The sequence below is a fragment of the Echinops telfairi genome, unplaced genomic scaffold (assembly GCF_000313985.2).
Source record: "Echinops telfairi isolate 266 unplaced genomic scaffold, ASM31398v2 ScPeMD7_2291;HRSCAF=2852, whole genome shotgun sequence".
Classification (NCBI taxonomy): Eukaryota; Metazoa; Chordata; class Mammalia; order Afrosoricida; family Tenrecidae; genus Echinops; species Echinops telfairi.
In genome coordinates, this window is record NW_022106189.1 from 7,666,275 (window position 1) to 7,676,485 (window position 10,211).

Below are 10,211 nucleotides of genomic sequence, written 5' to 3' on the forward strand. Positions count from 1 at the left end.
TCTAAACTCCAAAATCAAGTAGAAATACAACCAGAAAACCTATTTGATTAAAAAATGTTGAATAAATTGCTTTCAAGTCAATATTTGGTTAAAACCGATATAGAATTAATAAGCATCGCCTTTTAAGCCTCTTTACAGTAAGATTAAGAAAAGAAAAATATCAAGTAAACAATAAATCTTATAATAAATATAAATCTAAGAAGCAAATACATTTCAAAAAATTTGAATACTCTTTCTGAAACACTAGGAAGAGATCAAATTAGTGTGTGTCCTTCAAAGGATCATACCTGCTACCTAGGCATGCTAAATCATCAGAGATTTAGAAAGAGGACAAGAATCAAGCTTGATAATTCATCAGTATAATTTTAATCAGTAGGCACATTATTATCACATATATATTTTTTAATATAAATACTTTTAGTGGCTGTGTTTTATAATATATCAAGAACATGTAGCTAATACAGGTTGTATAAGTAATCAGTTTGACTTTGTAAGCAAAGAAATCTGATCAGAAGCTGTTCAAGTGAAAGAAAAACACCTTCATTGCAATCATTCATATTCATCAATAAAGAAAATGCCTTACATAGGTACTGGCTCTGAACAATCCATTTCATTTTCTGTTTCAAACCTTCAATGCTATCTATTACTGTTTTAATGACTGCATAGCTTAACATAAAAATGCAGCCCACTCAGATTCTGAATAATAAGTCTGATTAGACAGATAACTTCCCAATCATAAAAGCTTTTATTTTAAGACAAGTATTATGCAAATACTGCTTAGAAATCAGACTCCCTGTAATTGGATACAAAGACAACTACGAGAAGAACACCATATTTGACACTTATTTTTGTGCACTCTTGGTTCATTCCTGCCCTTGCTCCTCTGTGAAGAGACTAGATTAAAGTGTATTTACACTGGAGAGTTATAAATAAGCTTAATATAAGAGAAATATGTGTTTAGGAAAGCAAGGCTTCCTAGCTTTAAGAAAATCACCAAATAGTTTCTATTACATGTTTTCATGACCGTTCTTGTAAAGGAGGAGTCTTGTCTGTGCAATATCTGCAGACAGAGATAAATCTACATTACACGCAAACCCAAGTGAGCACACTGAATAGAAAACGTAGACATGAAGCCAACTATGATAGCAGCAGTGGTCTCAGGGCAGCACATGCAATTCCAATATTTTGATATCTAGTCGCATTATAGTGGTCAGAAAAGAAATGTTCCAAAGCTCCCCTTCCCGTTCCACTTGAATTGGTTTCCCACAATAGAAATAAACATCTCCTGGGACATGAGGTTGTCATCAGCTTCTGTGATTCCCAGTTCACTCAACCTTTTCTTCTTCATCTGGCCTTTCTTTGTGGAGGCAGCAACTAGTTCATTTATGATTTCACAATTGCCTTCAACTTGATCAGAAAAGTCAGTTCTTGCATAAAGCTCCATTTTATCTGTTGCACATTGAATTATCTCTTCAAAATCCACTTTTTCATCTGCATCTACCTCTCCACTTGTCTGAATTTTAAGCACTTTATTTCCTGGACAAATAATAAAAGGAAAACAGATAAATATATACAAGCTACACTAAATAACATATATATATATGTTAAATATATATATGTTAAATATAAATAACATAAAATATATATATAATTATAGATAGATAGATAACACACTCTATTAGAGCCATGCATCCATGTGGAAGCTTAACAATGGATAAGGAAGACTGAAGAACTAAGGCATTTGTGTTGGACTGCCAGAAGTAACAAATTTGTCTTGAAAGAAACACAGTCAAAATGCTCCTTAGAAGTGAGGATGGTGAGGCGGCATCTCGTGTACTTTGGACATGTTAACAGGAAGAGGAGGGCATCATACTTGGTAGAGGGTCAGGATAAAAGAGAAAAGCCCCTGAACATGATGGAATCACACAGTAGCTACAAAAACAGGCTCAAATACAGCAACATTTGTGATGATGGCACAGGTCTAGAAAGTGCTGCATTCTCAAACTCAACAGCACCTAACAACAAGAGCTTTTGATTTCTTTTATCACAAAAATGTCTATTTGCTTTTACACACTCTTTACCATTAAGAATCTCTATGAGCAGTTGTCTTGTTTGGCCAGACTTCCTTAACCTCTTACAGGATCACCTATTTCCAAATGCTTCTCATTCTTAACCTAAAACTTCATTGGCTCATCAGGCATTTCCTGGATATTTCTACCCAATGCTATCAAATCAATACTGACTCATAGTAACCCTATATGCTCCATAGGGTTCCTAAGACTATGAATCTTTGGGGAATAGACATCCTCCTTAGAAAGACTGGTGGGTCTGAATCGTTGATCTTATGATTAACAGGATATTTACTAGCTGTTAAGGACTGTGCTAGGATGGAAAAACTAATAAGGCAGTACTACTTTTCCGAAAGAAACTCAATCTAACAACTACTTAAAGAATTAAAAGTGAATGTTTGTAATAAATTTTAAATGTTTGTAATGATCCTCAACCTACGGTATTGTTCCCATGATTGTTACATGGCAAAATAAATGGATAGATGTAATCAAGGGTATAGGAGTTCTGCTAGTGTGGTGGGTGAAACACTGGGCAACTAACATGTGGAAGGTTCACACTCACCAGTAACTCAGTGGGAAAAATAAGACAGTGTGGTTCTGTAAAGATTTACAGTCTTGGAAACCCTATGGAGCAGTTCTGTTCTGTCCTATTAGGCTTCTATGAGTAGGAATCAAATCAACAGCTGTGGTTTTATTTTGGAATCAAGGTTACTAATAAGTTGACCTTAATAAATACTACTATATATTAAAGAATATAACATGTGCCCAAATATGAAATACTCAGGTGGGCCTAATCTAATAATGAGTTCATGAAAAACAGAACTTTCTCAACTGGTTGCAGAAGTCAGAAAGATTCAAAGCACACCAGTAATTTCACGACTGGGAGGTTTTCTGTTGTTGAGATGGAGGAGGCCGCAAGGTAAGGACTTGAGAGTGAGAGAGCAGTCCCTGGCCGACAGTCTCAGAAAAAAGAGAGACTTGACCTATGACTACCAGAAACTAGACTCTGCCAACATGAATGAGCTTGGAAGTGGATTGTTCCCAAAACTTCCAGATCAGAGCCCTACCCAATTTGATTTCACCCTTGTAAGAACTTAGCAAAGACAGTAGTCTCCCGGACTTCTGTACAGAACTGTGAGATAATGAAACACAGAGATAAGTAAAGTTAATCCTGAAGGGTGGGTGGTCTGAGCTACATGTCATCCTTTCGACTTTGCCCATCCACTTCAGTGTTTTATAATAATCTGGATCATGGCTTGATTTTTATGAGTTTCTCCCTGAGTTACTGCAACTTTTACCAAGAGAAAGGGAGGTGAAAGCGAAGTGTTTACTTCTACCAATGAATGGCAAACTCCACTGTCTTCATAAAACGCAAGCTTCAACCTGGAACTTTCTTTCCTGTCCTAGTGGCTCAATGGCTAAACACTAAGCTACTAAATAAAATTCAACAGTTCAAGTGCACCAGCTAGGCTGAACCCAAAATACCTAATGGAAGAAAAAAAAGACCTAATGAAAAGAAAAAAAGGCCTGACAATTGCTACCATAAAGTGTACATTCTAGAAATCCCATAGGGCAGTCCTGCCATCATATAGGGTTTCTATGGGTCAGAATCAACTCAACAACAACCACAAGATCCTTAACAAAAGCCAGCAGGAGACACCACTGCTGTAATATACCCATATTATTCAATACATTTTAGAAAGTGCCATAAGAAGGATTAGCAAGACCACAAAACTATCATATCAATTTATAAAACAATAAATAATTGAACAAATTGACCTTAAAAGTTTCTTCCACTCTGAGATTCCATTAATGGTTTTACTAAGCTGCTTTGTCTCTATCCCCACGTATGACATAATAATCTAATTTTAAGGAGAAGGGAAGACGAGTTTCCATCAGAATGTAATGCTAAAATAAAGTAAATTCGGTCTTTTTATATAAAAGATAACTAAATGTACTGTACCTTCAGTTTCATCTTGGGCATTTGCTTGCAGGTCAGAGAAAATCGTAGGTTTCACCAAGACAACGCCATAACCTTCATTATTATGTATGACATTATTCACCATAGTTATTTTGGGAATGTCATAATGCTCATCTAAGAAGTCCTGTGACATTGGAAACAAATGTTTTAAGGAACTGTCACATTCAACACTTCCTGCTTTAAAAATCCTCTCACTTTTTTTTCAGGCTATTCTAAAAATAAGTTGAAAAGCTATGCTTATTAATATGTTGTAGCGCAGTTCTGAGCTCTGAGTAATATAGCATTCCTGTCATTCTTACAGATCTATAGGCAGTAAAACATTCTCACAAGAGGCTTTCAGTCATCAACTATTGATATTATTAAAATTTATATACTTTTTACACATTTCAAAATCAGAAAACAGCAGAACTCAATGTGGAAATTTCATAAAACATAATTTTTCTTTGATGATGCCATTCTAATTTTTGGAAACAGAGTGTTTCTGCAGGTGCTCACCTTAATGAGTATCCCTTCTTTGCAGTGATGGATCCCATTGTCACTCAAGGTGCACTTACTCCCTGGATATATTTCTAAACCAGCACCCTATAAGTTACAATTTGAAGTATTGACAATGAGCTTTTAAAAGGCAGAACTATAAGAGGTTTATTACAATCACTTCTCAACCTTTAACACAGTGCAATATAAAATGTCTTAGGGATATGTTTTATTAGGTACTTTCTATCAACATTTCCATTTGCTTCATTTCTAGCTAGTTGTCTACTATTTATCACTTTCAAAAATAAAACACATATAAACATATACCCCTCTGGATAAGAAAGTCAACACTTAATTCTTGTCCCATTACCTCAATCTGGATAAACCAGTTTTCTGATGCTACAAACAAGAAAATCATTGTGATAAGGATATATTTGAATACAAAGTAGCCTCTCTCAGAAACACTGAATTGGTTAAAGATCAGCAACTGAGCCTAGTAAAAGATTATAATTCAAGGATAGAAACAAGACACCATATGTTAAAAAACAAATCAATAATAAATACACAAACTAACCTAAAAATTCCATCTAAGAGTTAAATGACTAATGGCTTCCACTACTAGATACAGAATAAAATTAGCAGCCCATTCAAGTCCCTTGTTTATACATTAATCAGAAAGATATATGTATGGCCCAGTTCTCTTACTCTGTCCCTCAGCACAAGGTACCAGCAAAAAGTAGGGATAATTTATTGCCAGCTGCTATGGTAGGGACATGGGGAAGTGAAAATGATTTAATCAAACATCTACACTTAAGAAACCATTGGGGAATAATGCACAATTTCATCAATGCATTCAAGTTGCCATTAACCATTTATGACTCAACTAGAGTTGTTTTTCTAGGAGTGGGGGTATTCCACCAAAAAAGATACATCTACAAGAGAATAGTTAAGTGAATTTTTAAAACTACTAGAAATCATTAAAAATTTTAAAAGAAGAACAATTTAAGGCCATAGTCTTGTGAAAATAGTAACAAAAGAGACTTAAGGTAGAGAATTTCATATTACACACACAAAAAAAATCTAAGTCAAAATCTGTTATAAGAAACAAAAAGGATTTGATGCAATGTATTCTCATTCTCTTCTAGAAACTTTCTGATCTCCCCTCTAATCTGGGTCAGTACCCACTTATATCGCAGAAGATCATTATTCATCTTCCAATTGTTCGCTCTTGATTTTCTGGTCGTCCTTTTATTACTCTCCAGCTTTATGGCATGGTGATCCGAGAAGGACATCTTCGTAATCTATATGTGTTTGAATTTACTCAGGTTTGACTTGTGTCCCAGCATGAGGTCTATTTTCGAAAATGTCCCATGCACTCTTGAGAAGAATGTTTATTTTTTGCATTTGGGTGGTTAGCTCTAACAGATCTAGATTGATACACCCCTCTACAGGGGGAAGAACAAGAGAAAACATGGGGGAAGGGAGGCAGCGGTCAGTGTGAGAGATGAAAATAATAGCAATGTACAATCTATCAGGGGTTCTGAGAAGGGAGGAGAAAAAAAAGAGCTGGTACCGAGTGCTCAATAGAAAGTAAATGTCTAGAAGAGAGTAAGGGCAACATATGAACAAACATGCCAGATTCAACTGATTGTGATAAGAGTTGTACAAGCCCCCAATAAAATGATTTTTTTTAAAAGAAAAAGACATTATATAAGAATGAAGGGTCAATTCATCAATATATAATAACTATGTCCATCATTTATCAAATATATATGCACCCATTAACAGCACCTCAAAATGAAGCAAAATCTGAAGGAACTGAAGGGAGAAACAGAATGCTCTACAATAATAGTTGGAGACTTCATCACACTACTTTCGATAATGGATATAACACCTGGAAAGATCAATAAGGAAACAAAGAACCTGAACAACACCATGAAACAAGAAGACCTAAATTAAATAGAACATTCCACCTAACAACAATATAATCTTCATCTTCGCCAGTTTAGATGGAACATCCTCTAGGGCCGCGGTTCTCAACCTGTGGGTCGTGACCCCTTTGGGGGTTGAGCAACCCTTTCACAGGGGTCACTTAAGACCATCTGAAAACACATATTTCCAATGGTCTTAGGAACGGAGACACCACTCCTCTATTCATCTCCAGGCAGGTCCACCCACATTCAGATATGCCCACATACGACCACCCGGTGTGAAGACTGTCACCCATGCTACACCATACTTCAAGGCAAAATTTCGTTTCTTTGTAATTAGAAAGAAATATTTCACAGTATATAATTACATGTTGTTTTTGTGATTAATCACAATGCTTTAATTATGTTCAATTTGTAACAATGTAAATACATCCTGCATATCAGATATTTACATTCAGTAAATATCATAACAGTAGCAAAAGTATTGCTATGAAGTAACAACGAAAATAATGTTATGGTTGAGGGGCACCACAACATGAGGAACTGTATTAAAGGGCCATGACATTAGGAAGGTTGAGAACCACTGCTGTAGGGTAATCTATACATTAGGTCAGAAAGCAAGTTTCAACAAATTTTAAAGGCTGAAATCATACAAAATATTTTCTCTGTGACAGTTAAATTAGAAATTTGAAAAAAGAAGAGAAAATTAGAAAATATACAAATACATAGAAACTAAAGGAAACACTATTAAACAGTCAGTTAACCAAAGAAGAAATCAATAAATATTTGGAGTGAAATGAACATGAAGTTATATTTCAAAAATATGGTATGCAGCAAATCTATGCTTAGACAGAAATGTGTAGCTATAAAGACTTACTTTAAAGAACATACATACAAAAATTATTTTTTTAAAAGAACACAAATCAATAACCTAGCCAAAAAATTTGAGGTGTTAGAAAGGGAACAAGCAAAACTTAAAGCAACAGAAAGGAAAGAGATAACAAAGACCAGAGAGGAGATAAATAAAAGAGAACAAAAAACAAAAAAGAGAATCATGTAACAATGAGCTGGATTTTTATCAACGGCATCAATACATTAATTTGGATGGCAAAAAAAGAACAGGAGATATAAAGCTCTAAAATCATAAATGAAAGGAGGGGATCCAATAATAGAAATAAAAAGGATCGCAAGAGAAGAGTAGGAACAACTGTACACAAGCAAATTAGATAAAATGAATAAATAAGCTTCCTTCACTGACTCGAGAAACAGAAAATTTCAACAAATACATAAAAAGAAAAGAAATTAAATCACTAATCAAAAACTTTCCAAAACAGAAAAGCTCATGTGGTTTCACTGGAGAATTCTACCAAATATTTATACATGTGATTCAAAGTCTTCTCAAATTTTTCCAAAAATAGAAACACTTCCAAATACATTTTTTTGAAACTTGTATATTACTTGTATATCAAAATCTTGACAAAGACACAAGACAATTACAGACCACACTTACTAGAGAGACACTTTGCCCTTAAGAGACATGACAAAGAGAAAAAACTTAACACAAAAGGTTACACACAAAATGATTCCATTACGTAATATTCTTGAAATGATAAAATTAAAGAAAGGATTGTGCTTCTCATCAGTTAAGGAGGAGCTGGGGTAGGAGATGCACCCTGAGTGGAATGATAAAGGGGCAACATAAGGAATCATAATTATGGTGATGGAAGCGTTCTGTATCTTGGCTGTATCAAAGTCAGTAGCCTATTGTAATACCGTACTAAAATTTTATGAGAAGTTACCTTTGGGGAACAATGATAAAGGGTATGCATATAAGAGCCCTGCATATTATTTCTTACAACTGCATATGAATCGATAATTATCTCAAAGTACATTTTCTAAAAAAGTAACTGTCAATTTTCTCACTCACCTCCATTGAGCCTATTCCAACTCACAGTGACCCCATAGGGCAGTAGAACTGCCCCTGTGCGCTTCTAAAACTGCAATTCTTTGTTGTTGTTGTTGTTGTTTGTTTTTGTTTTTAATAATTTTGAGCTTTGTGCCACATTTTTCTCTTACTCTATCCAGGACCTCATACTTTCTTTTCTTTCTCTTTTGTTTTTTTAAATCATTTTATTGGGGCTCAAACAACTCTTGGGTGTCAATTACTGCCAACTTTTTCGAAAAGTTTTAATTTTCAGGGCCTGAGCTTCTATTAAAGTTACTAGCAATCAACTATGAGAATTATTCTTTTTCTTCCAAACCTGTGTTGAAAATGCTAAACAAGAATGATCTTATATACAGCGCCTGGGGTCTTAAAGGTTTAGGATCAAACAAGCAGCCATCTAGCAGGGAAGCAACAAAGCCCACATGGAAGAAGCACACCAACCCATGTGATCACCAAGTATTGATGTGATCAGGTATCAGACATCAGAAGGCCCAAAACAAATAACCATTTTGATGGGAATGAGGGAGGTCAGAATAGAGACCCAAAACCCATCTGTAGACAATTGAACATGCCCTCACAGAAGGGTCACAAAGAGGAAGGAACCAGCCAGGGTTCAATATAGCACCAACAAAACACCCAACATTCTTCTAGTTCATTAATGCTTCCTCTCCCCCACTATCATGACCCCAGTTCTACCTTACAAATCTGGCTAGACAAGAGCATGTACACTGTACAGATAAGACACTCGACACACAGAATCCAGGACAGATAAACTCCTCAGAACCAATAATGAGAGTAGTGATACCAAGAGGGTAGGGAAAAAGTGAGGGGAGAAGGTGGAGAAAGGGGGAACCAATCGCAATAATCAACGTACACCCCCCACCATCTCGAGGGGGTACAAACAACAGAAACATGGGTGAAGGAAGAAAGTGGACGTTGTAAATATGAAAAGAAAACTAAATTATAAACTATCAAGTGTACACGAGGGTGGGAGGGATGGGGAGGGAGGGGAAAAAAGAGGAGCGGACACCAAGGGCTCAAGTAGGAAAAAAAATGTTTTGGAAATGATGATGGCAACATATGAACAAATGTGCTTGATACAATTGATGTATGATTGTTATAAGAGCTATAGGAGCCCCTGATAAAATTATTTATTAAATTAAAGTTAATTTTTTTAAAGGCTAATCTTGTATAACAAAGTCTGGGTGACTGAGTATGCGCAAGTGTCTGAACTGTTCGGAAGACTAGGCACGTGCACCACATCGTAGCCTCATATCCTAGTGGTACATTTATAACATAAACACAAACTACTGCACTAGAAGGACAGGAGACTATCATACCTTGGCACCATATAAATCTGAGTTCTTCATTAATAATTCTGCTGATGTTCTTACGGTAACTCCTGTAGTTTCACATTGCAGTACACAGTTTTCTAATGTAGTCTTGCCACGGTGAATGCCTGTGATAGAAACATATAATCAACTGTTTTACGAAGTGCTGTGCTTTTTCCACTCTTAGAAATGGCCTTTGGCTGAACAATCTGGAGGAGAAAACAACGGGACCGACAGTTCCGGGGGACATGGGAGAGAGGGAGGTGGGGGAAAGGAAGTGGTGTTAACAAACCCAGGGAAAAGGGAACAAGTGATCCAAATTGGTGGGGAGGTGGGTCCACGAGGCCTGGTAGGGCATGATCAAGGGTAATGTAACAAAGAGGAATTGCTGAAACAAAGCCCACATGGAAGAAGCACACCAGCCTATGCTATCACAAGGTGTCGAAGGGATCAGGTATAAGGCATCATCAGAACAAAAAA

General features: G+C 36.0%; 1 protein-coding gene across 1 annotated transcript in view; it reads right to left on the reverse strand.

Moving 5' to 3' along the window:
- Positions 1 to 343: 343 nt before the first annotated feature.
- Positions 344 to 10,211, reverse strand: part of SHCBP1 (SHC binding and spindle associated 1) — a 51,113-nt gene continuing 41,245 nt past the window's right edge. Inside the window, exons 10-13 of the mRNA XM_004704703.3 lie at positions 9,741 to 9,859; positions 4,546 to 4,632; positions 4,033 to 4,174; positions 344 to 1,536 (exon numbers count right to left, since the gene is read on the reverse strand). Coding sequence (XP_004704760.2) covers positions 1,211 to 1,536; positions 4,033 to 4,174; positions 4,546 to 4,632; positions 9,741 to 9,859 — 674 coding nt within the window. The 3' untranslated portion in view covers positions 344 to 1,210. The remainder of the gene's footprint in view (positions 1,537 to 4,032; positions 4,175 to 4,545; positions 4,633 to 9,740; positions 9,860 to 10,211) is intronic.